Raw genomic sequence first — 27,352 nt, 5'->3', positions numbered from 1 at the left:
GCACTTTAAAAACACACCAGGCAGACCAAAGTGCTGAACAACACAAAAACAAAGAAAAGCAAAATATAGTATAAAAGTTAAAAAGAGTTAAAAGCCAGGGAATAAAAATAGGTTTTCAATCCGTTTTATGATCATTAAAATTTAAAAAGTTATTTGCCATCCACGGTTTAACGTCATCGAGACAGTCAAGTAAAGATTCACAGCAAGTATCCTGGTGGCTAAAAGGTAAATAAAGCTGACAATCATCAGCATACAAGTGAAAAGATACTTTATGTTTTCGAAATATCGCGTCAAGAGGGAGTAAATACAGAAGGAAGCGTAATGGCCCAAGGATAGATCCCTGGGCCACACCCCAACGTAGAGGGGCCACAGAACATGCGGCCAGCCCCAGCTTAACACAAAAACTCCTGTCAGAAAGGTATGACTTTATCCATGACAGTGCCAAATTTGAAATTCCCACCCAGTGGTGTAAGCGGGAAATCAGGAGATCGTGATCAACTGTGTCAAATGCAGCTCTCATGTCCAATAAGTGGGCACAGCATATTTACCATGATCAGCCGCAACAAGAATGTCATTCATAACTTTGACAAGAGCTGTCTCCATACTGTGAAAGGGCTTAAAACCAGATGGAAAGACCTCAGACAGTTGTGAATCAATGAGGTAGTCCATCAGCTGGGTATGTTCAATCCTCTCCAGGATCTTACTTAGGAAGGGAAGCTTAGAGATAGGTCTAAAATTCGACATAACCGAACTATCTAGGCCAGGTTTCTTAAGTAAGGGATGTATGACCCACCAGGGACTTGGCCGGACAAAAGACTAGTATTGATAATCTTCAGAATGTAAGGTCCAACGGTAGGAAATACTTTTTGAAGAAAACAGGGGGTAACAACACCATCTGGGGAACCACAGGGCTTTGCGTGTAGTACCAATTTCTCTAGATCGGACAGGGAAATTGGTGCAAAGGCAGAGAACGGGCTTGAGCAAGAAGCATACGTGACTGAATCAGCAATAGATACTATCGGAGCTTTCAGGCTAGCAATCTTGTCCACAAAAAGTTGTGGACAACTTGTCTTGACTGCATATTTCCTTTGTTTAACAAGATATGAGGATATTGTTGCAGGATCCCTTCCCCCTCTTTCCTGGTAGTGGATGGTAAACCCAATATGATTAATTTCTGCACAAGTTAATTAATTTTTTAATACTAAACATATAAAAATGTAAAACGAGTTTTTGGAAATCGGGTCTTTTTTTTTTGGCGAACTTTGTCATGCAAACTTTGTGTCATAACTGTGTAAATGTATACTGTCCTTCTGGATTTTTGACTCAACATAGCTAGTGGGCCAGCATGTCAAAGCATTAATCCAGTTTAGCATCCTTTAAAGCTCTTTATTGTGCCTAACAGATTGAAATTAGATTACACAGCAATGATTTAATTAGAACAAACATCATTAGTAGTAACAATTACATCATAGTGCTATCAGTTAAGAACAGCCTCACATGCTCTTACATGTGCTGTCACATAGTATATTTGGGTTATAGCATTCTAGACTTGAAAGTAAAACATGTTCTTGTTCTACATGTGGATGATTCCTGAGCAAAATGCAGAAATTCTGATGGGGAATAAAGGCTGCAGGTCATTCACATAAAACGCAGTATCTTCAGTGCATGCATAAAAAAACATGTTAATGTTTAAGACACTGATAAATGATTCAAATCATGCAAAGTTAGGTGAATGCTGCTGTGCATGCTGACAGGGAGCCGATCCAGCTCGGGCTGTCTTCTGGTGGATTTCGCTCAGATGTCCTTGCCGCAGTCGGGGCACAGGATGTCGTCTTTGCACGTCAGGAAACCCCGACCAACCAGAGACACGCAGCACCGTTTGCAGTTGAAGCAGTCGTTGTGCCACTGGCGCTGCTCGAAAGAGATGTATTTGCTCCCCCCAAGACCTGAGATGGAGAGAGGAGTCAGCAAAGGGGAGTCTCATGATCTGGGTAATGAAATAACGCCGTAATTGATGGTGAGTGGATCCACGCAGGATGCTGAGGAGGGTGGGTTTATACTGTGATCGTCACCTAAAAGCAGTTAAGATTAAGCTGCTTTTAAGGAGGCTCCCGTGATCAAAAGTTTGCAGTATTAGATTTGTCTTGCTTCTGGGTGTGATATTTAAAGTGCTGCTTTAAATCGCACTTATGGTGGCCCGTTGGCCCAAAATAAAAGGTGATGAAAGCCACGGCCACAACCATTTAAACTTGTTATTCAGCCTTTGAAGACAAGTAGAGAATTTGTCTCACCTGAAAGTATTTTTGGCCAATTATTTGTTTAGTAGAATTTTGACATTGCATGATAAACTCCCTGAACATTTTATTAGGTAATGCAAATGGATAATCAGACAGTAAAAGACGGCCCGGCTGAAGTTTAAACCGAGTTCTAAAGGGGAACCTGGGACCAGTAAGGTGTACTAATTTACTCAGTCCTGAAGAATTAGGTTCATACTTTACATAGAAACTATGAAAGAGTCCATAATTTCAAGTGTTCCCTTATATATTATTTTAAACTGATGTTGTGTTTACCCTTAGTCACACTCATTTAAGGGAGAATTCAGTTTCTGGAGAACAAACCTGCACTTCAACAAAAATAGGTTATTTTTACAGTAATGTACCGTTGTTCATTTACCAGCAAATACCTTCAATGCTCACGCTAACAGCAGCTCTACTAGAATGTAACAGCTTCATGCTGGCAGATGAAGCTGCCAGTAGTTTTGTATAATTTAACAGGGAAAATTCTTAAAGCGTGGACTTAAAATCATAATTCCAACATATTTCTAGTAATTCTAGCAATTACGTTTTCTAATGAGCCTCGACTCAACATGCCAAGCTCATTTGGACAAGAATCCCCTTTGTACAGTCAGCAAACTGATACTACAGCTAAATTAAGCACTTTAATAGTTTATCCTGAACACTGTGGATCATAAAAATTAAACGCGTAAAGCAAGAAAAAGAAAAATTTAAAGGTGCAAAGTGTTGGTAACTCCCGGAAAACTGGTTATATGCTGGATGCGTAACACAAAGGTCAGTACTTCTGATATGAGTGTAGCATGACCTTTACCACTGATTGGGGTGGTGCAGTAAGCACATTTCTTAGCAAACAGGTTGCAAAAGCAATCAAGGCAGTAGGCAAAGTCATCTCGAGAGGTGAACCTCTGGCCGGCCAGCTGCTGCTTGCACCCGATGCAAACGAAGCACTCCTTATGCCAAGGCTGGTCGCGGTAGTTCACACCACCAGTGGTGATGGGCTGAAAAAGAGCATTTTACAAATGTTTAAATGACCAGCAGGGGGGACAACCACGGTTGTGAAAAGACTCAGTCCTGTAAAACTGCTATAGCAGTGGGAAAACAAGCCTCAGACCAACCACACCACACAACCAAGATGGTGGTGGTGGAAATGCTTATCTTGGGGCTTCAAAACACACCTTCACAAACAAACAGGTTATATCACCGTAGCTACATGTTTTATAACAACTGCGTCGGGCATATATTGAATCTTAAAATCTAAAAATACAGTTTCAAATGTTTTTAATACTGTGACAGAGCAGAAACACACTCATAATCCAGCTGTCAATCATAATCTAGAGCAAAAATTTAGAATAAGGTGAGAAATCGTTTAAAAGAAAAAGAACAGGATTCTATGCCTTAAACTATAACTCTGTAACTCCCACTTAGTTAAATACTTTTCTCACTTGATCAGCCAAACTTGGCGCACAGGTACATCTTAAGCCCCTGAAGGCTCTTATCTATAGCTCATATAATGTCATGTTGCTTAGCAACTACCAAGAAATGGCTTTAAAAGACCTGTTTTTAACATTGATGCATCCAAGCTTTATAAATAACACTGTGTCATTTTTTGTTTCACTATAAAAAAACAAACAAACATTAATTTATATTTACACAACTTAAATAATGCATGATATTTTATGCCATCATTAGGTTGCCTGGCAACCCCCTAGCAATTGGCTAATATGACCAAATTTTAGCCTGCACATAAATTGCATTCTGATTTTCTCACTGTGATTAAGTATGTTTAAATATCAGTGTGCAAACAATACTGTACATGAAGGTATTTTGCAGAAATACCTTCACAATATATGCTATGACGTGGTATTACACCCAAATAAAGGGGCAAACGTCACCCAGTATTGCACCCAAAGCTAAGCCAGTCTTGCATTTCCTTGCATTATCCTTGCTTTGCTTTATCCTTGGAGTTGACACTAGAAATTGAGGTATTTTGTTTGCTGTACTTGCTGTACTTGTGGATGTGGATTATCAAGCTACCACCATGTCATGTGATGTTGACTGAGAGGAACTGATTATCTTGTTTTTTAGGTCAGTATTGGTCCTGTTTGTTTTGGTAATGTTGTTTGAAAAAGAAAAATCCTGTACGACTGCTCCTGTTATTTCACTTACCGCTCTTTCCTTTGTAAACCAGTGTAACTTCACATTCTTGTCATTTTTGTGCATTTGTTGCTGACTTAGTCACAGGGGAGGCAGATGACTGCTCTCTCAGCTTTTAGCACAAAAAGACGCCTCCGATCCCTGCCTGTGTGACCATCTGTTTCCTGCCCAGAACTGTTACGTACCATGGATGTGAATCTTTTACCCTCCTTCATTGCATGTATTTTCATTATGACAGCATTTGCATTGATTTGGACCATTTATCAGGCCAAGTAAACAGAGGATGTGCAAGATCTTTCTTTTTACATGTCAGACTAGTTGAATCTGCAGCTTAACAAACAGTGCAATGATTATTAGGCACAGCGTGTCGCTTTACCTTCTTGCAGTGGACACACTGCAGAGCAAACTGCTTCTCATAGCAGGGCAGACAGTAGTTGTTGGCGTCCTTCTGGACAAAGCTCCTGGTGCCGATGGGCTGCTGGCAACGGTTGCAGGTGAAGCAACTCTCATGCCAACTGTTACCCTTATGCTCCATCTTTTTAGAGCCTGGTGGGTGCACAGGATGGAGAAGGAGAGAAAGAGAGTGACTAACAAATGTCATTTATTAGTTTGATCCATCTGGTGCTGATGTATCGCTGTGCTGTCCTTTGGGAAATCTCCAACTTGCTAAAGCTACTGTGGCTGTAAAAACTCAGTAGTGAAGGTCATACTCTAGTCTACTCATAGCCCACACTGCAAACACTGCAACACTTTTGCAAGTGGGCCACTGGACTATTTTATCCCTCCATGTTTATATCATTATTGTAGTGGAGATTGTTTCCTATTGATATCGACAATTTGCAGAATAAATTATATATTAGAATTTTGTTGGTTGCCATCTTGACGGCTGAAAGTGTTGGTCAGACCTAGAATGTGTGTGCTACAGTAACCTTAGAGTTTCCTCACCCGGCATGATGGTCTTCAGACACGCGTGGCACTTGGCGGAGTACTCGTTACTGTAGCACTCGATGCACATGAGCACTTCATCTTTGGTGGCAAAGGGCCGATCGACCAGAGACCGGCTGCACTTGTTGCAGAGGAAGCAGTCGCTGTGCCAGTGGCGATCCTTGTACGACAGATCCTGCAGAGACAAACACTCTCAGGTTCTGTGTGGAAATATTTCAACAACGGCAAAAACTAGAATCACTGTAAGAAAAATGTAGCAGTCAAAATGAGGGTATTTTACCTTGCTTGTGCAGCTGATGAGCTTCTGGCACACTTCGCAGGTGTTGGAGAATAGCGTCTCATAGCACTTGATGCAGTAGGGCTTTTCCTCCTTCAGGATGTACTTATGGCCGTACAGGGACTCCTGACACTCTGTACAATCATAACGCTCGCCCATTGCGACTCGTTTCAGTCCTATGCTCTGTAAGATAGTGCCATAAAAGTTGCATAACTGCAGCCACACACAGGAGCAATCACTGGCTCAAATGTAATCACATTTGTGCAATTAGAGACTTTTCTACAAAAGAACCACAGTACTATCTCAGGACCACGTGGCACATAAACATATTAATGATCATCATGCCTTTATGAACATGTGTAACCCAGCTGGAATTCCTGTGAAATAAAGCACTACACTCAGCAAATTAGCTAAAGGAATGTCACCAATAGCTTTGAAAATGGGGCTGAAATTAAAGGAGGGCTTATAAGACAGTGTCAAAGAAACAGGGGTTCCCAACAAATGTACCAAGACTTTAAAAGGTAGAGAAGAGGCTTTTAATATTAAGAAATATGAAGGGTTTATGATAGGGTATGGAGGATAGAAAGAGTTTTTGAAGAGTTTAAAAAAGACTACATGTGAATTTTCAAGGGCACGAAGGGTTTATGAATAAGTACATAGGTAGAGGTATAGCCACAGTGGGTTTATAGAGGGTTTTGAGGGGGCTTTTGAGGGTTAATTGAGGGTATGACAAGTTAAGGTGCAGATAAGGTATTTGAGGATTTGTGAAGAGGTATAAATAGTTTATGAAGGGCTATAAAAGGTTTGTGAAGGGGTATTATGGGTTTATGAAGGAGTTCCATTGGGGTTTTTTTGGAAAGCACTGAAAGGACTTACAATTTGCAAAGGATTAGAGGTGGTTTATGTGGGGCTATGAAGTATACAGTGATTGTTTTGTTTGTTTAGATGGTAGAGAAAAAGTACATATAGATTGAGAGAAGACAGAATAAAAAAGGCACAAAGGGTACAGGGGATTATGGTAGGCACTGATTTTGAAATATATTTGGGGAACATAGTGGATATAGATGGGTGTCAACACCCAACAGGATCCCAACATTTTTGCCTATGCCTAGAGTCAACTTACTTAACAGAGGCTGCTTTGGGTATCTGAGGAATTTTAGATGTGTTCACATGATTTTGGATGTATAGGGGAGTAGAGAAGAAATTCTGCATATTTCCTATTTGTCAAACTATTACCTGACTAAAACAGGCTGAAGCACAGTACAAAGAAATAACAGATTTGGAAATAAAATGCACATTAAAAGGGTTACATGGGTGATAAGGTTCTGTGAAAACTTTCAAATTAAAAATGAAATGTTAACTGCTCAACCTAACTATTCAATGTATCAGTTAACTTAAACAGCATCTGAAAACAACTTCACAAATACTGACAAGAGACTAGCTGTTGTATTTTAGCTGACACTGTACAAATCCTTCAAATAACATGCTACTTTACATTCTTACTTCATAATAAAGTATTTTTTGGAAGTAGAAACACAAGAAGACAGACTATAAAATAGCAGTTTCGTGCAGGCAAATGTAGCTGTTATTTCTTACTGTGTTGTTTTATTAAATCATTTCTACAAAGACACCCTAAGGTATCATCCAAAAGCCTTCTCCCTGATCACAAAGCAGCTTTAGAACTTTTCTTTCAAATTTAAGTCAATAAAAATCTTTTAACTGACCTTTATAGTAATTAAGAAAAGATCTGAGCCTTTGGGTGTAATTAAATATGCAGTTTCTCCAAAACCAGCACGACTGAAAATCCTCCAGTCGTATAAACAAGCAAAAGCAAAAGCTGATTTCTGGATGTTGCATAAGACTTTCAATGGGGACTTTCTTTAAATCCACCACTTCTTAAAGCAAGAATGTAACTGTAAATCATTCTTCAATGGCTCTTTATCCTTTACTCCTCCTCTATCAATACTCTCACTGATTTCCATCATGTGTTTGTTTGTTTGTTTTTTTACCTAGTTTTAATCTTAGTTTTAGACTATTTAAAAGAGTTGAGTTTATACTTAAGAACTGTGTGCCCCTTGCTACTGTACCCTTTTGTAAATCCTTTGTACCCTCTACAGCGGCGGTCCCCAATCCCCGGAGTCGTTTGGTACCGGCCATGAGAGTTGAGGCTCGGGTGTGAAATGTATGGTTTTCAGGGTTTTTATCGTGTTTATCGTTAACTCGGTTTCCCTGGGTCTTTTCCCGTGTGTTATGAATAAATCTTCTTTCTTTTGTACCGGTACTGGTTTTATTTTGTTGTATTTATCCGCGACACCTTAAAGGCCAGTCCGTGAAAATATTGTTGGACATAAACCGTTCCGTGGTGCAAAAAAAGTTGGGGACTGCTGCTCTACAGATTCCCTTCATAGCGTCATATACATCTATGAATCTTTTACACTATCTGAATTACACTACAAAACATGAGTACTTTTCTGTAAACCCCATTTCTACCTTCGTTCCTCTTATTGCCTGATACATCTCTTTAATTGAGTTTATTTAAATGTCATTATGTCATGGTGTATTGGCCAAATACCACACAAACTTTTAAGAATTTACTGAAAAAAGTCTGTGTTCACTTTTCCCTCACTCCTTCTAAAACGTTGCTCAACAATTAATCACCTAAACCTCCAGATAAAGTTGGATAACATTCAGCTAATCATGGGGAATTTACAAATACAACAACTATTACTATACAAAATTTATCACGATGCAGATTTAATGCGAGATTGAATTAGTGAGTAAAGCAACTCAACATAAAATCTTACCGGAGTATCACAGAGTATCAGAAGAGCAGCTTGGTTGCAGTCGAGGACCCGAGGTGTGTACTGAGCGCTGTGGTCCATCTCCTTTATACAGCCCGAGCATGATGTGACCCACACTGGGGCGTGGAGGCAGAAGCAGTGGTGTGACCGGAGTGGGCAGGTTAAATTCAGACGGGTATAAAGTCGAACCAAAAAGCTGTAAATCCCAGAAAATCCTGCTGTGAAAAGCTCAAAACAAACACTACCAAATAAAAAAGGATCTGTGATCAGCTTTAGTTTGAAGTTTGCCCATTTGTTTCCTACCCATTAAGATTGTGTCTGTGCTGGTCTTTAGCGGTTTATCTGCAGGTTTGGTGCACATTTTGCCCAGAGGATTTTCCATTTTAATGACTTTAAACTAATTTTCATATCCTGTTTTATACATCGGCTGTGCAAACTAAAGATACAAAGGAACTTTGCTGCATCCTAATATAAGAGATGAGGCAAAGCATTTGTCTCCTGGTTTCTGTCACTAAGTCGATTTTGGTGAAACTTTGTGAAGAGGTAAGGAATAAAGAATAGAACCAGTTAAATTTTGATGTGGATCTGGATCACATTCTTTAAAATTAAGAAGTATAATGCTCTATTTCCCAAAGAGTTGCCTTGTATCATTTACTGATGTAATTAAATCTTGGATGAATTTCTGTCTGTGTGTCTGTCATTGCATGACTTCGACTCAGTCCAGTGATTGTCAAACCTCTTCTGTTCTTCACTGAAGAAGAATCAATCACAGTAAAAGGGATGCGAGTGGAATTTTACTTAATTAATAAAAATCAGAAGTGACTGCTGTGAAGTTTCATTCACATTCTGAAAACTGTTTCTCATTGTGAGGCTCAAACTTGTGTTTTCTCCAGACACTGATTATAATTTAATTTAGAATTTCACGTCTCTTATCAGTGAAATACTAACTTATTATTATTTTTCAGTTTCCTTAGCTCTGAAGTTTAGAGTTCTGGATTATTTCCGTATACTTTTTTCTTACATATGTATGGATTGGATTTCTATTTGTACTATTAGTCTGTGTAGAGACTGATGAAACGCTGCCTGCCATAGGTATTTTTTTTTCCCTGGTTAAATTATATTTTGTTAACTCTGACTTTGACTGGTTTGGTTCTTGACCAAATAGCTAGAGCACCAAACAAACGGCAAATCCTGTTAGACAATTTAACCCGCCGAACATCAGCTTTGAGTTTTGTTCAAAGTGCTACAGGTTCACTAGCATGTGTGCAGGCTCATAAGTTTGTTTCTGTAGACCTAGGCATCAATAGGTTTAGTTAACTCAACTCATGTACAGCTGTGGGTTTAAAATGGAGATAAAGAAAACAACAAAAACATACCACACAGAGGAAGATTTTGCACAAACATGTCTGCTACTCATTGTATTTCTAGCTCCAAAAGGCTGATCGTTGAGTCAATTTAAACCTTTTCTGCACCCAAAAAGAAGCCAAGAATTTAGGGTCTTTTGAAGGTTTGAAGTATTATTTTACACCGTTTTTGGAATTTGTTGCCAAAGTCATATAAGATCTGGTTTGCAACACCTAAACACCATAATACTTTACTGACTGACAAGATAATATTTTGCCTGTAGGTGGCTCCACATCGTCAGTTTAAAAGAGGCCAGTAATAGTGCTTCAGATTCACTTGAACACTTGTGCGATTGGATCCTGGATATTAGCCAGTTTTTTCTGTAATCTTGTCAAAACATCCTTGGCATATGTTACAGTAGCAGATACAAGAAAATAAGATCATTTCTTAGAGGACATTTAATTTGATAGAGACAGAAATAAAAAGCGAACAACAGAAACATTTAACAAAAGCAGTCTGTGATTACATGCCTCCACTAAGGCTGAACCCCCCCCGACACAATGTGTGAGTCCCTGAATTTGGCGTCTGTTTGAGAAGACGTGTCATGAATTTTCCCCCATTTCACAATGTTAGAGAATCTATCCGAAATACATGGAAGTCAACATCTGGAGCGACTCCATAAGTTAACCACTAGATTAGACCAAATCTAAACTGTGATACACTCTTCATTCAAATCCATCCATACCTAAGAAAACAGACAAACTGAACCAATTAGATAACCTCCTTAGCAAAAGTAGGAAAAGACTCAAAAAAAACTCAGATATGAATGGCTGCACTGTCCTTAGAGCTCAGATTTGCCTCAAAATGCTGATCAACAGTTACCAAACTGACTACTGAACAACAGGGTTCACACAACTTTACTAAAAACTCTGACATTACTTACTGTGGATGGTTGTTGATGTGAAGTTCTGCTGTGGTCATAAGCCCTGTTGGATCAATATAAATGTTTTTAAATTTAGTTTATTGAATTAGTCATGGTGAATATCCAGTGAAGCCCAAGATGCAGCACTTGAGTTTTATAAACTACTGAAACCTCTCATATAAACATCACAGGGCTGTTTTTTATTGCTTAAATTGAGAAATAACATTTAAAAATAAGTTACTTAATTTATTAACCTAGATTTCAATGTATTATATTACAAAAAAATGTCTCTCAGACCACATCTTGTGTAACAGTAGGATGCAAGTTGTGCTCATTTAAAGCCCACCGAACCTACTTTTATCATTTTACAATATAAAACTAACAAGTTTTCACAAAACTAGAGCTAACAAAGTGCCAGTAATTTTTCAGAATAATTTCCATATGGTACAGGTTTTATTTTCTATAGTAGCTTTGCATGACTCACAATTCAAAACAATCCTTATTTATCTTATACTATAGTCCATAGCTCACATAGCTCATGAATAAGCCATATTGGCTCCTCTAGCATGAAACATCCTTTCTTCTAAATTGGCTGCCCCTTATTAACAAAGAGTATGACTTGCAGGTGGGTGGGGCGCCTGTGCCTGAGATGACCGTACAAGGGATCTAACTGATATGAGCTTAATGCATGTGAAAGGACAGAAATCTGTCTAAACATAAATATTAAACTGGTGTTGGCTGTTCGTTGTTAAATAGTAGCATTGGGGCAAAGATGGTGAATTGAATGCATTTTGAAGAGATGGGAGTTCATCAGGGCATCTGTGTAGGTTCTTCTGAGTATTATTTTTTCTTCTCGATAGCTTTTTATCCCTTATTTTCAAATAAGTATTTTTATTGTTGGATTTTACTAGCGTAACCTTTGCATGATTCATAGTTCAAAATATTTCTTATTCATGTTACACCACTCTTTGTTGCAGTTTTGTTTCTCAAACAAGCCATTTAGCTCCACCCCTTTTAAGTCAACTTTCTTCGAGAAGTATTAGCAGCAGGTGGGTGGGGCTCCTGTGGCCAGTATGAACATATTAAGGATCTACCTGACATAAAACATTAAGAGTAAACAACACTGCCTGAACCTAAAAGTAAAGTTGGTAGAAGTCAGCTCCTCCTGACTGAAGCAGGTGCCCTGTGTTGGTCCTCTTGGGTTTTGATTAGCTTCCTATTAGAATTTTAGTTTTGTCTTTATTTTATTTCCTTTTGCAATCAGTTTCTTTATTCTTTTATATCTTATGTTTTTACTATTTTATCCTTGGTGTTTTCATTTATTCTTCGAGGTTTATTTCTCATATGAATAAACAGACAGGCATATGACAGTAAGCACCATTTATGTTTTTGGTGTAAGCACTTTGTAGCATATTTTTTGATGAGTGCTATTAAAATAAACTGTATCATTATATTGTAATTTCCATGACTGCTTTAAGGGTATAGATTTCCTAAAAAGTGATGGTTAGAGTTACTGACAGGCAGATGTGGTAAAAGCTATCAAGACAGCTAAAGGTGGCTTGTAAATCAATCACCTAAAATGAACTGAAGCAGGATCCGAATCTCCTGACTCTCAGCTGAGTTCAACCTGTTTAGTTGGAGGATATTTATCTAATTATGAAACAGTAACATCCATTCACCCTCTTCTTGTCTTGCCCAATAGAGAGAAGGGAATTGAACCAAGCACCGGACTCTGTTTACTCCTCTATGAGGCTATAGGTGGTTAGTGAACACAGTGGGTTTACTTTGTCACAGTCTCTCCTCATTTCCTTACCCTAAGGCAGATTGCATTAATTTGGTGTCCTCACCGAATTAATGCAATCTGTTCTCAAAATACTTGGAACTTGCAATCCAAGTATTTTGTCTTTTGAAGAGGGAGTTTCCTTACAGGGTCAGGATTGCTTCTGACATTGCACAATATAGGCTTGGTGTCACAAGATAATTGTTCGTTAATGCATGGCTTATTTTCCAGTCACTGTTAGCATGGAATGATGACACATTGGTACTAACTTCTTCAGAGAAAATTGTAACAAAGACACAAACATCTTTATCATTTAACAATTTTTAGCATTCATTTAAGGCAAAAAAGTGTTTTTGCTCACTTATTTGATATTGTCCATCTTGCACAAAGGCCACTGTTCCCTTTATGTAGCATAAGCCTTTTCTATGGGTTAATGTGTATAGACAGAAGAGGCATCTTAAGCTTTTTTGATTTGAAGCCTTTTTCATTTTCTTTGATTTCTGGTTACTCAGGTGACCCCATTGCTACAGAATGTTAGACATTTTGGGGATTTAGCTGGAGACACTCTGAAAAGATCTGTTTCAACCCAAAGCAATAGTTGCACATCAAAGACCAACTTTGAGCTCCTTATTGAAAGTCTTGTTTTTTTATATGTGACAAATCGGAATTTGTAAAACCTAAAGAATTTTGGACGTCACGGCTTTTCTTTACCCTTTACGGCACCATGAAGACAACATATGAAGCCTGGCTTTTCAGGTGAGTTCAAATTAGTGAAATCTTTGGTTTCGAGCGTTAAAAGGAGTCCCTAAAAACTATGTTTGCATTTTTAAATAGAAATGCGGGAAATGCTGTTCTGTACTAGAGCTGGTGCCCAACATGACAAAAAGCCAAATCACTGTACCACAGGACTGTAACAATGAGACAAGGTATCATACTGCTGAGGCATACTCAACTTCCAGAACTAAAAATTTACAAAAGAAAGTGGTAAAAACTGCACTCATCTTCTGGACACTTGAGGATGACTCTAAATGTGAGATAATAAGAAAACCTTTTTTTTACACCCTTGCACAAAAACATTTTGGATAGTTTCCACCGTTATAACAATTCTGAATGGAGTTTTTAAAACTCGTACCTGGATACTGGAGCCAAGGCCATATTCCCTTTCATTTGTAGCTACAGCTGCTAGCTGTTTGTTAGGCTTCCCGTCAGCTAATTTGAGTCAGTGTTGCCAACTTAGCGACTTTGTCGCTATATTTAGCGAGTTTTCAGACCCACTTAGCGACTTCTTTTCTAAAAAGCGACTAGCGACAAATCTGGCGACTTTTTCTGTTGTTATTGGAGACTTATTTATGACGACATTTTGACGTGAAAACGCGTATCGCTTTTACTCTCAACAAGCAGCGGTGCTGCCGTGGGCACCTCTCCCGTGCCAAAGCGCTCACAGGCGGAGGATAGTCCTCCCACAGCTGCTATCAGGGCAGGAGATGTTCACACCTATGCGTCCAAACTGCAAATGAATCGTGCATGAGCGAAGCCGCTGCTCCCGCACTGACTGTAACGCAGTCAGTTCTTCTTTTACTGTGATGCTGTTTTGTGGATCACAAGGTTTAAAACAACTAATAAACACACACACACACACACACACACACACACACACACACACAAGTAACTCCCCCAGAGTGCCAATTTTGGGTGGAGCAGGGTTGGAATTGTGACATTAAAAAACAATAATTGCTAAAAGAAATTTAATTTGTAGTTCTAAATAAATTCTAAATGCATTTAGGACATTTTTTTTACTCACTTTATGTCTCTTCCACGATGTTATTTCTCTCCAACAAACGTAGGCTACAATTACATTAGCATGACCAATTATGCAAATTAGGCGATGACATCATTTAGAGACTTCTAGCGACTTTTAGGACAGCCAATAGCGAATTTCATTACTGAGGAGTTGGCAACACTGATTTGAGTCATTGTCCTGGACCCTTTGACCACGTTTGTGCTGTTGGACCCTGTTAATGCAATCATCAAGTTTTTCCTTCACTTGTTCTAAGTGAAATTCTATCATTTTATCATACTGTTATATAGCACCCATGTGTCTTTGTGTGTTGTAACCCTTATAGTTTATGAATGCACCTTGCTAAGGCTCTAACTTCACAGGCCTAGAGACCAGTTGGCAACCCATAGCAACCACCGTTCACTAAGGAAAAAAATGTATTTCCAAAATTAAACTTGAAAAACTCTGACATAAACTGTAAACATTCACCTTCAAAGTAAAAGGTGGAACCAAACTTGGTGGTGTTAGCTCCTTACTTTTATCCAATTATGGTAATTTCTGACTCCAAAATAATATGGTGGTGCTCAAAATGTTAACATTGAGACTTTAAAGTCCAAAATCTTAAAATGATGGGTGATGTCACATGGTTGTGCCTGTTATTTATATACAGTCTATGCAATCGCACAGTTGTGAAAAAAAATATTGCTATTGCATGTGTTGTTTTGACTTTAAAGCATTATCTTTCAGACTTAAAGACAAATAGCTTTTGGAAAAACAAGAGAGGTAAAAGTTTAACTAGTAAATAGAAATGATTTACAGACAGTGCAGCGTGTTCCTCGAATGCTTATCATACCTGTAATACTAGGAAAAAGCCTCGATTCAGAGTCTTAACAAAGTTTGTTACCTGTTATTGCGTTTGGAGTTTATTTCGACGAAACCAAATGAAATAAGATTCGCTATCAGTTCTAGGAACTGTTAAGTAATCAGTACTGAGATGGGTGCTGGTTTAGTTCACTGGGTAGAGCAGGAAACCCATATGGTGTAAGTATAACGCCGAAGCCCGTGTTTAAATCTGTCCTGAGACCATTTGCTGCATATCTCTCCAGGTCTTTCTCCTAGTTTTTCTGTCTTAGCTTCACTGCCCAATTTTAATAAAATGTGCCAAAACTATATATCAAAAAGTAACCAGTATTGGGATGATGTAATGCGTTATACTGGTGGCACTACAAAGACAACGGATTAGACCTCTCAGGTTTTTTAAGGACACATTATCATCAAGGTCACCATAAAAGTTAAATGGTTTAAAGAAGTATTTTCTCATTTAGCTGGTTAATCAATTCAATTTGTAAGATCTAACTGATTACTCTGTGGTATTAACATGATATTAACAGATGATATCATGGCCTTTTTCTCCAGACTGGCAGATTTTATTCTGGAGATCCAATAACAACATTACCTGTGTCCTCAGACTTCAAGATGTTATATAACAGCAATAATTGTCTTTGCCTGTCATAAGTAGAAATCAGTTATGTAGTTTCACAATAGAATCTTTAAAAAAAATCCGTTTATACCTATTAAAGAATAAAACTGTGAGACATCGGGTTTATTTCTGATCAGAATAGCTGCATAAAGGCTTTCTCATACACTTAAGTCTTATTTATGATCTGAAGATGGACACAGAATGTGATTTTTGTTTTATGTTTCCAGCTGTTGCAGCTTTTATCAGCCGACGGAGTTATCATTGATCTCTTTAAATATACAGTCTTTTCATAATCTCATGACTGTTCAATTAGATTATATAATAGCAATAAATACACTCGATCATTCCCTAGTTTCTTTGAATAAAAGCCTGATGTGTGCTTTGCTGGCACAGAGAAGGACAGCTCGAGTTTTTTAATGGTTCTGAGAACAGCATGTCATGTAAGAGCTAAACAGCAGCCTCTGGTTTGCAAATAAATGGCTAGACCGCACTAACGTGTCCATGTGTGACCCCACTGAGGGTCAGTGTGCTCTGCCGTGTGGCTCTAATCACACTTAGACACACATTTTTTACTTTATAGAAGTTATTTAGGACTAATGTTTTCAAGTCAATTTGGGTTACACAGTTTTACCATTATGAAGTGAGCATCTGAGGACTTTTCAATTGTCAGTTGTTTTTCTTCTCCACACCAAATCATCTGCATCCATCTTACCCTATTTCTAGCATCCCCTCTGTCACGCCAGCCATCTGCATGTCCTCCTTCACTATATCAATGAATCCTCCTCTTCTGTTTTAGGCCAACAGTGGCACAGTTTCTAGTGGCCAACAGCACTGGAGGTGGTCATTGTTAACCTGGGTCTTGTCTGATCCACGTGTTTGATTTAGCAAACCCCGCCCCCCGCTAATTTAATAGAAGCTCTATTGTCCTGTAGTTTCTTTAAATAAAAGTCTGATGCTTCGCTGGCAGAGAAATTGGCTATAAATGACATATTAATAAGTTTATACCCAATCATATAATAATATTAACCCAAGCAGTCTTGAGATTTTCCACCAGAAGCTTTTGAAAACATTGTACTGGTTATCCAGTCTTTTATCATCCCGCTTCCAATTATGCTGCTTCCTGGCTTCAAATGTGAAATGTATTTCTCAGTTGTTTTGTGTCATTTTAAATAGGAAATATAGAGTCATGTGAAAAATGACTCTTAGGACTCTGTATAGTTCTGTGAAAAACTGATTCCACCCTTACTGCTTCCATAGGGATTAGACATTCGATCTGCAGCGAGGCACTGCTGATCGAATGCGCTTGATTAACTGATCATCAGCAAGTGTGAGCGCATCTGTTAAAGTTCAAGTTTTGGTAGTTTGTACCACACTCCAATTTCAGGCCATTTAATGCTCAGATAAACAGCAAAAACCCAAGAGCTGCATCCCAGACTCTACAGGCCTCAGTTAGCATCTTACATGTTAAAGTTTATGACAGTGCAATTAGAAAAAGACTGAACAAGTGTGACTTGTTCAGAAGGATTTCCAGATGAAAGTTTGTTATCTCTAAATCACAGGAAACTTTGCTCAAAGTTCTTTTATTACCCAGTTTTTATGGAGCCTTCACAATGTTTCCCATGTTTTGTAAACTAGTGCACTTCTCCACTTTCTCCTCTTTGTCTTGAGGATGAAACCCTAAAAGATTTCAAATCTTTCAACTGGGAGAGTGAGAGTTTTCTATTTCACCCCTGTGAGCTTGGGCTTTTTGGATCTTACCAAATGTTGGAGTTTTTGCTTGGATTTGTGGAAGCAGGAACGAGCTGTGTTGTCTTACATTGGCCCAAGCATTCATTTCTACCCCAGAAATCATGTCTGAATGTTACGCAGTGCTGCCTAAGTGCTTTATTCAATATTCAGTATTTATTTTCCACCTTGTCCCCTGTGGACAGAGTCTGAATTATATTATGTGCCACAGACAATGAAATCATCAAATTATTTGTATACTCAGAAACTTTTTTCTCTGCTCAGTCAACTATTTTCCACCAGATACATAACTCTCATTACATAACTCTTCCAGACTTTTTTGCCTCCATTTTTCAGTTAAAAACATGAATAGAGTGCAACAGAATAAAATAGAATAGAATAGAATAGAATAGAATAGAATAGAATAGAATAGAACAAGGAGCCTCTATTGACATTGTATTTAGGATACAACAAGACTGGGGGATCAACTCCGGTCACATACTTGAATTTACAATAAGAAAAATGTTATATAAGCACACCACAAGTGGCTACTGATAAAAGGAGAATTAAACATTAGGCACCACAAAGAACCACATGCCCATAATATAAAAGAGGAAGCTGGACCAGAACGTGTCAGAGTCAACAAAGTGCTGGAGTCAGGTGGTTTCCAGTGTACAGTTTTTGCGCGAGTAAAGGTTTTAACCACGAGAATTGAATATAATAATTAACCTAAAATACATACACTGGTGATATAAATATAGGGAGTGTTATTGTGAGAGTGTGTGTGGGTGCTCATTTTGTATGTTGGTTGTGAGTGGTAGTGACCTTCGAGAAGAACTTTTTCATAAATCTATCTTAATGAGTCTGAGTTTTTAATGACCGTTAGCGTCTGCCTGAGGGCAGGAGGTCAAACAGCTGGTGTCCAGGGTGAGAGCAGTCTTTTATAATGTTTTGGTCTCTGGAAAAAATGTAGCATGTGTGTTTAATGTCTTGGAGAAAAGGAAGTGGGCGACCAGTGATTTTTTTCTTTAATTTTTTTGGGCTGTGTTGAAGACCTTTTGTAGAGGTTTTTGTCAGCTCCTGAGCAGCCAGCATACCACACTGTGAGGCTGTAGGTTGGCACACTTCCTACTGTGGAATGGTAAAACGTCACCTGCAGCGTTTCCTGGAAGTTGTTTTTCTTCATGATTTTCAGAAAGTGCAAATGTTGCTGTGCTTTTTTTTGACATCAGCTGTGGTGTTGAGAGGAAGCTGCAGGAGGGCTCTGTTCTGTATTTCCTGAAGTTTATGATGAGTTCCTTGTTTTTTTTGTTTGTTTTTTTGTGTGTGTTGCTGTTTGGTGTCAGATTATTTCCTCACTTTGGGACTCCTGCTCTGTAAGCAAAATTGTCTCCTCCTGAAGTGAGGATGACTACAATGGTGTCATCTGAGCATTTATTGATCAATAAATGTACATTTAATATTTGATATGTAATTTTGAAGCACTTTAAATAAGAAATACAGTACAATACTGTGTATTTTATTTGCAAATTTGTCACATTTCATATTATCAAAGAATTTCTAATCCCCAAAAGTCGATTCTGTTCGTTTGGACGTAGTGTTTTCAGTGGGAGAAACGTCCAGAATCAGTCATCCAGGATTTATTTACCTGGATGATTGGTGATTTCTAATATTAGACAAAGATACCACAATTAAATACAAGATGCAGTTTTTAAATCATGATTTAAATTTGTTAAGAGATCAAAACTATCCAAACCTACCTGGCCCTGTGTGGAAAAAAGGTTTGCCACTCTTGTAAAATAATTAATTAAATGTGATTAACAACATTTTTGGAAAGCTTAGTTTAATTTCACTAGCCAACCTGTGTGACAAAGTGCAGCAGGCTAAAAGATCTATAAAAGCAACACATCACACCACGAGCTAAAGTAACAGCTGAGAAACAAAGTCGCTGACAACTATCAGTCTGGAAAGGTTTTCTAAGGTTTGTGGGCTCCAGTGAACCACGGTTAGAGACATTATCCACACATGGAGGAAACTTGGAGCAGTGGTGAAGCTTCACAGGAGAGGCTGTTCTATCAAAAGTACTCCAAATGGAAATGTTTCTTTTTTGTTTGCCAAATGTCAGGTGGGACGACGGGAGGGTTTTTAATTATTTTTTTTAATCACTTTTTGAATTTGTTGAATTAGATTAAATTAACTTTAGTTTTTGTCTAAGTTGTAAGAAATTATTGTTTGATTTTTGGTCTATATTTCTGCAAGAAATAAACGGCATATGTTTTTCAAAGAATCAAGTTGGAAGTGCGTTCTGAAACAAACCACCTGTTGCCACATACGACCTTTTCTTGGAGTATTTTTATTTTAGAACTTAAAGGCTAATCTCACATATCCCAGAAAACATCTTGATAATTCCCAAGACTTTTGGGAAAATATTTTGTGGACTGATGAGACAAAAGTAAAAAAATTTTGGAAGGTTTGAGTTACATCTGACATAAAACTAACACAGTGGCCTAGTCCAAGTCTGAATTTAGCTCCAATTGAGATGTTTTGACCTGACTGCGACCTCAAACAGGCCATTCATGGCTGAAAACTCTCCAATGTGACCTAATTAAAACAATTCTGCAAAAATTCCTCCAGTGCGATGCGAAAAACTTATCATTCCCAGTTATTGCAAATACTTGATTGCAGTTTTTGTTGCCAAGGGTGACACAGCCAGATATTAGGTTTAGGGGCCAAGTACTTTTTCACACAGTGTCAGTTAGGTTTGGATACCTTTTGTTCTCTTAATGAATGAAATGATCCTTTAAAAATGGAACTTTGTATTTTCTTGTGTTATCTTTTACTATTATTAAAATATGTGAATCATCTAAGTGTGACAAATAAGCGAAAAATAAACATGCTTTTTACAGCACTGTGTAGTTTAAATGATTTACAAATGAATGGATTTTGTTTTCATTTACACTCCATTCAAGTAATACTCTGAATAAATTTGACTGAAATCCATACGAACCATTGTTTAAAAGACAGTCCTAAATATTAGGCCTAAGATGAGTCCTGGACCTAGATTACCCAGAAACCAATAGGATAACCTAATAGTGGCGCTAAAATAATTAGAGAAAATAAAGGTAGGTGCCTTCTACTTTTACCAGTGTTACTATTACCAGTAAGTTTGATGGGATCCAATCATAACTCTCATTGTCTCCTTGACAATCTATGTACTGAAGGTCCTTCAGGGAACTGGGTTTGAGTCTGTTATCCTCTCTCTGCTTTCCTGTAAACTGTCCTATCCAATAAAAAGGCTAAAAAATGCCAAAAGTAAATACATTTGATGAGTATCAAGTGAGCCAGAGTAGCAAAATTGTAACCTGAAATTTAATCTGAAATGATCACAGTGTCATTGTTTGGCTGTCTGAGTCATACTCCGACCTAACAGTCACAAGCACAAGTAAGTTAATTTCATAGGGTCACAAGGTAAAAAGGTTGGCAGTCGGTTCAATTTAAGGACTCCTCATATTTCAAGCACCTCTATAACTGTCTAATTAAATTCTTTCTAGAGCACACCAACAGCTATGCTGTTTATTTACATGTGAAAACAGCTTCACATGATTATATGAAACTGAAGACAACCATAACAAATTAATGCTTTTAAATCATAACTTTATTTTATTATCTTTCATTTTCGACCGTGTGTGTGTTTTCACTTTGCTTTTCTGCCATCTGTGTCTTGATTTAAGGCCATTTTTCATGCTGTCACGTCACACTGATTGCCCCCTAGTGGTCACAATATGTAATTACACAAACAAAAACTGCCAAACTGGTACTGGAATAGAAGAATGCACAATTAATTAATCAATAGCAATGACATTTTAACAAATATATTATATAATATATTAACATAACTATAAAAAACTTAATAGTAATTAATAGTATAATCAAAACAAAAATTGGCAATCCCTCCCATCCGGTAATTTGAGTGCGTACCAACAATCTTATTGCAACTTTAACCTGATCATTCATCATCCAGTCATTCATTTTCTTTAATCATTCAGCCTCACATTCACACCTACAGCCAGTTTAGACTTGTTAGTCTGAGACACATGTCTTTGGACTGTGGGAGAAAGCCAAAGTTAAGTCTATGTAGCAGCTGTTAAACTGTTTAAATGATGATGATGATGGAAAAGAGCCACTTAATCAGTAGTTATTATGAATCTCCGGCTTTTTTTCCACAGTCTGTCTTTTGTCCTCTCTCCTCCCCTCAACCCAAACGGTTGTGGCAGATGGCCACCCCTCGCTGAGCCTGGTTCTGCTCGAGATTACTTCCTGGTAAAAGGGAGTTTTTCCTTCCCACTGTTGCCAAGTGATAGAGTGTATTATTGTAAGGTCTTTACCTAACAAGATAAAGCTCCTCACTGTTGTTGTGATTTGGCGCTACATAAATAAAACTGATTTAAATTGATTTGATTTTTCAGGCGTTTTATTTTTCAAACTCTTTATAAATGTTCTGTTTCTTCCAGTAAATTTGCAAGTTTATCTTGTCAATTTAAAAAAAAACCCTCTAAATTTTCCATTTTCAATATCGATGGAAACCCTAAACATGGCCCTTTTTTGTCTTTGTACATTTATCCATGTAAATGCAAACTCCACACACTTTTTATTTTTTAACGTTATACAGCCTACAAACTGGATTTGGTATCAGAGCTCTATTGCACTTCGGCTTTTCTGTCTGAGCTTTAATGAAAAGACCTTTGTATTGCAACTTACTTTACAACAGACTCCAGTGAAGCAGAAGCATCATGTAGTTCAGCTTTTCTCCTGTAGATGGAGAAAGAGGGCCACTCCACGGGCCCAGGGGGCAAGAGATTTTGACGAACTTGCCTGAAGCTTAATCTGAAAGGGTGCGGAAGTTGTTTTTATGAGAAGCAGGGCTAAATGTCAAGACATCAAGAAAAGCTTAAATCGTTTGGTGTAGGACAAGCTCTGTTGTCTTGCTCTTTTTTTTGTTTGTTTTGTTTTTGTTTTTATTTTTTTAGTGTGGGGGGTAAATTGACTGCGATGGTTCTCATTTAAAATGTAAAATTAGCACACACTTTTACCGTGCTTTTTATTTTAGTGTTGTAACTCTACTGCTTTTTGGTTTTGTTTTTAAAACCAAACTCTCGTCGCGTTTGGTGATTTTATTTTGACAATCGCTAGAGGAGGTGGCGGTTGACTACACCCGGAAGAGTTGGTAAATAAACCGTGTTCAGATCCCGAAGAAGCTCAAAGAGCATGTTGAACATCTGTAGGAGGACAGGGCGGTAACAAGACATGGAGAACAAACAGCGGGAGCAGCTCGGAGGAAACCCGGACTGGATGTCGCGTTTGCCGGAGGAGCTACTGGACGTCCCGTTGTGGAACCTGGCATTACCTGGTAAAACAGGAGCAACCACTTCAGCCAGTTCAAGACAGAAAAGAATAGAAAACACCCACATACAGATCACATGTTTACTTTAAAAAGATAATTATCCTTAACCTCAGGTTAAACTGTAATAAAAAAATCGTCTCAGATGCTTGTTGACAGGCTCTTCTCGCACCACAGGCAGCCATGACAGCATGTCCTTCTGCCTGGATGTCTCCTCTCCTGTGGTGAGATCGGAGTCCTGCTTCCTCAGACTGACTGACAGGCTGTTCCCCTGCTGTACTCGACCCTGTGTTTACCGCTGGGCCACCACGCAGGTATTTTACGGTCCCCCTAAAGTTGCAGGCAAACCAGGAACCTGCACCACCTCAGATGATGCTCCCTACCTTGTAAAATGTTAGGGGGATTCATCTGAGGTTTTGATAATTAGATAATTACTGAACTACTGTTAGTTTGGAAAGAGGAAGGTGTCCAATTATGACGTTCTGTATGCAGTGCTGTGTAATGAGCCACCCCTCATTTCTTCATATTTTGCTTCTAATCAGACTATCTTCATTTTTTTTGTTTTTTTTTGTTAAGGTGGTCTTGAGCAGTTCTCCAGACTTTCTGAAGATCCTTGAAAGTTTTTCTTTACACATCTGGATGCTTATTTGATCATTTCCACCCAGTCCTTAAAACTGACCATTTTCAGAGGAATGGTTTTTTGTTTGTTGAGGCACTTAACACTAAGGTGTGAATCATTCCAGCATCCAAAAAAGGCTCCTAACGTAAAGAAGGAACCAGTGCTGTGTCTACACATGCAAATATCTAACCAACTTTAAACTGTATCTTTAAGTGTTTTGTTACTAGAAGCCTGTCACAAAGATTGGTTGAATGTTGAAAAATACCAAAGATAAGAGTTTAACAGACATAAAATGTTCTTTTTAGCACTATCAGCTGAAAACTTGGCAGATCTCAGCAGTGTGCTATTAAAAAGTTTGAGGAAACTACACAAGTGGAGAACAAAAGAAGAGGCGGATCTATAAAACTATTTAAAAACGGTGACTGTCAAGTAACCTGAAACAGGAAGAAAAAGCTGAGATATCTCATACTACGCAAGAATTAGACTGAAAATCAGAGACAACAGGTGTGATGGAGTGATGAATCCAAATGTGAAATTGTACAGAGGAGGTCAGGACAGAGATACAGCCATCTGTGCAACATGGTGGAGTCTCTGTCATGGTTTGGTTCTGGTGTTTCAATATTTATTCTCTTTCTTGGCTACAGCTATCGGTCCTTTCTGATCAGTGTGATCTTGGTGTTCGTTTCTTGGACCTGCGGATCGCCAGGAAGCCAGCAGGGAGCAGCAAATTGTTTTTCGCTCACGGCATATACACGCTGATAACAGTCAAGGTCAGTAAACTACACCAAAACTGCATTCATGCCCAGAGTGAAAGCTAATTTACAGCAAATTTAAATGTCTGTCTGCATGCAGGAGGCTCTGGATGAACTGGCCGGCTGGCTGGACGCTCACCCCAAAGAGATTGTAATCATTGCCTGTTCACACTTCGAATCTCTAAGTGACGATGACCACGCCCATCTGATGGAGTTCATCCTTCTGCTGTTCAGAGGGAAGCTGTGCCCACCACAGGTAGATAGACATTATTAGGATAATGATTGATTTCTAAAGTTTAAAAATGCCAAATATTCACTGCTTTCAGCCTCTCAAGAACAGTTTCTTCCCTAAAGCCATAGCCACCCTGAACTCACACATGCACCGATAACACCGAAACTTGTTAATATACCGCACCACAAATGTCACGCTCCGAAAATTAAAACGTGTTGCTGTAATCATGTTATTAGCCTGCATTGGTTTTGGCACAGTGTGCCTAATAAACTGACAGTTTGATTCATATGTATGTGTGCAGGAAACTCCCACTCTGCGGTCATGTTGGTCCAAAGGTCAGCAGGTCATAGTTTCCTATGACGACCAGGAGCTGCAGCACCCTGGGCTGTGGAATCAGATACCTTATTGGTAAAATCCATAGACTGTATGTAAAAGACAGACTTCATAGCTTAAATGTCTTAAAAGTGAAGCCAGTGCCTTGAACTTGTGTTCTTTCTAACGGCCAGCAGGGGGCAATTTCAGTTCTGATTGCTTTCTCTGGCAATTTTAGCTGTTTTTTGTTTGTTTGTTTGTTTGTTTTGTTGTTGAGCATCTTCGTGTCTTAAAAGTATTAATAATAGATGTTGGTACATTGAATTTAAACCACACTGAGAACAGCAACAGCCAAAGGTTCAAATATAACACAATTGGAGTGTCATATTTTAATGTGTGTTCAATGTCAGACATAATACGTGCTTGTTGGTTTATTTATAAATGGTGTGCAGGGCTCGCAAAATCGCTAGCCCGACGTCCCGGAGCTAGCGATATCTCCGGGACGTCAGGCTAGCGGTTTTGTGAGCCCTGGTGTGACATGGTGTGAAATACGATCTTAAATATGTAAACACTGCTTGCATATAATATATACACGTATGTAAAGATAGTTTGTTCCCTCCTATTTTCAAACCTTAGACCTTATGTGGTTTTCTTGGTCTTCTTCCTCCTTCTTTTTGGGTCTTTGACTGGTGACCAAGACTGGTGGCCATTAGGGGGAAAAAAAAAAACCAGATTTAAAGCACTTCCTGATTGCCTTTACTTTTCAAGCCCTCTGTCTGCACAGTTGGTCATGTAACCAACACTGAAATGATTGAACTTGTCCTGTGTGTTCAGGTACGCTAACAGCCCAGATCCTAAGAAAGTGATCACCTATCTGGAAGGCCAGCAACGCCAGGGAAGACCAGGTATGAGGTTGTTGGAGCAAGTAGAGCAGTGAGGGAAAGTAGTAGCATTACTGCAGAAGTATCATTTATGCTTTAGCTCAAAATGCAAACAGAATTCAGACTACGCACGTTTTTAATAAAAGTCCAACATGGATCTGGATTTCCTCCCCCATGTGGCGAAGGTTTTTATTGAAAGTTGAAAAGGTTTATACAAAAATTTAAATGAAATATGCCTATTAAAACAGAATAATTCCTTTAAAGACAACATTTTTAACATTCATATTCGGTTGATTGAGCCATCTAAATATATTATTATTAACCTTTATTAAAAAAAAAAAAACTCTTGAGATTAAAAATCTCTTTTACGAGAGCATCCTGGACAAGATGGACAGAAGTACGATCATAAGTTTAATAATATAATAATAATAAAAAATCAAACACAGAAACCACAAACAACCAAGATTTATACTTTAAATTTAAACTACAGTATCAATAAGGAATGAATATCTTGGTAAAAGTATTTGTCTAAAGTCAGTGATGTAGTGAAAGTACTCTGAAGTGTACTGCTTCTGCAGCTAGGTCTGATCTTACCTCAGGCTTTATTTGCTGTTCGTTTCTTTAAGCGGCGGCTTTACAGACTGTTTTGTTTTCCAGATGGTTTTTACGTCACCGGTCTGAACCTGACAGAGAGCATTTTTTACGTCTTCCTGCACCCTTTCCAGAGCATGAGGAGGTTGACGTTGAACTCTCTTTCACTGCTTCTCCGCTGGGCGGGTGAGCAGCAGCCAGGACCCGAGGGAGTCAACATTATGTGCTGTGACTTCATCGGTATGAGCGAGTTCTGCTCGCTTGTCATCGAGCTGAACTACAAACTGGTGGACGGAGGCTGCAGGAAGCCCGCAGCATCCTCCAAAATAAGTGCCAATTAATAATTTTGTTAGCCTGCAATCCTGTTTACACAGGTGTGTGCTTGATGTTTTTGGTTTTTAAGCATCACCACATTACCTTCTACATCTTTATTCAGGTTAATTTCAACATGGTTCACCTAAAACTATAAGACACACAAGTTACATGTTATTTACACATTTAAACATTCACTGTTTAAGTGTAGTTAAATGTTTATATGTTGCACTGGACACTTTTCCACAAATATTTGCACAAATATGAAGATGTACTCTATCGTATGCATTTTCTCTTTTTTATTTTTACTTATTTTTAATTTCCAATTCATTTTTCTCTTTCAGTGATTTTTCTTACCTCATAACTCTGTGCTGTGAACTTTTCTTTAGGGATCAAGAAAGTCTTATATTTGTATTTCAGTATTGCAAATGTTACACATTTTAGTGTTTACTATCAACATCACGAATGCTAGCAGCTTTTTAATTAGCTTACAGCTACACAGTAGTTAGCTTTGAGAGTAAAGCACTGAATACTAGGTCTCTCAAAGTGTTGCACTATATCTTGTATGATGTTACGTGTTTCTTTTGTTTTACTGTAAATTAATCAAATGCTGGTATTTCTAAATAAATATTTTCATTTTTATTTTTCACATCCTATTTTATAAACAGCTGTGTCGGTGGTGTTGCAGTGGTTAGCATTGTCACCCCACAGCAAGCAAGTCCTGGGTTTGAAACTTTGACTGCGTGGCTTTCTTCC

The 27,352-nt window shown here is 38.3% G+C and overlaps 2 protein-coding genes across 2 annotated transcripts; one reads left to right on the top strand and one right to left on the bottom strand.

The window, feature by feature from the left end:
• Window positions 1-1,365: 1,365 nt before the first annotated feature.
• LOC116316409 (four and a half LIM domains protein 2-like) lies at window positions 1,366-10,801 on the bottom strand. Its single transcript, XM_031734967.2, has 7 exons — window positions 10,759-10,801; window positions 8,475-8,667; window positions 5,674-5,853; window positions 5,394-5,568; window positions 4,825-4,994; window positions 3,106-3,292; window positions 1,366-1,946 (listed from the first exon to the last, which is right to left on the bottom strand). Exons 1-7 carry the CDS (start codon window positions 10,794-10,796, stop codon window positions 1,795-1,797), a joined length of 1,095 nt encoding a protein of 364 aa, XP_031590827.2. The 5' UTR covers window positions 10,797-10,801; the 3' UTR covers window positions 1,366-1,794.
• An 11,591-nt stretch (window positions 10,802-22,392) lies between these two features.
• Window positions 22,393-27,238, top strand: LOC116316417 (PI-PLC X domain-containing protein 1-like). Its single transcript, XM_031734978.2, has 7 exons — window positions 22,393-22,906; window positions 23,075-23,211; window positions 24,161-24,286; window positions 24,369-24,524; window positions 24,802-24,908; window positions 25,647-25,717; window positions 26,351-27,238. Exons 1-7 carry the CDS (start codon window positions 22,804-22,806, stop codon window positions 26,623-26,625), a joined length of 975 nt encoding a protein of 324 aa, XP_031590838.2. The 5' UTR covers window positions 22,393-22,803; the 3' UTR covers window positions 26,626-27,238.
• Window positions 27,239-27,352: the final 114 nt, after the last annotated feature.

The sequence above is a fragment of the Oreochromis aureus genome, linkage group 23, assembly GCF_013358895.1.
Source record: "Oreochromis aureus strain Israel breed Guangdong linkage group 23, ZZ_aureus, whole genome shotgun sequence".
Classification (NCBI taxonomy): domain Eukaryota; kingdom Metazoa; phylum Chordata; class Actinopteri; order Cichliformes; family Cichlidae; genus Oreochromis; species Oreochromis aureus.
Note: the sequence above shows the minus strand (reverse complement) of the source record. Positions and strands in the feature narration are given on the sequence as shown.

Excerpts from the sequence above, each read along its gene's own strand:
- LOC116316417 (XM_031734978.2), top strand. The coding sequence starts at position 22,804 with ATGGAGAACAAACAGCGGGAGCAGCTCGGAGGAAACCCGGACTGGATG. Across the intron at positions 24,287-24,368 it reads ACACGCTGATAACAGTCAAG|GAGGCTCTGGATGAACTGGC; the intron begins GTCAGTAAACTA and ends GTCTGCATGCAG. Across the intron at positions 25,718-26,350 it reads GCAACGCCAGGGAAGACCAG|ATGGTTTTTACGTCACCGGT; the intron begins GTATGAGGTTGT and ends TTTGTTTTCCAG.
- LOC116316409 (XM_031734967.2), bottom strand. The coding sequence starts at position 10,796 with ATGACCACAGCAGAACTTCACATCAACAACCATCCACA. Across the intron at positions 5,854-8,474 it reads TGATACTCTGTGATACTCCG|AGCATAGGACTGAAACGAGT; the intron begins GTAAGATTTTAT and ends ACTATCTTACAG. Across the intron at positions 5,569-5,673 it reads TCATCAGCTGCACAAGCAAG|GATCTGTCGTACAAGGATCG; the intron begins GTAAAATACCCT and ends TTGTCTCTGCAG.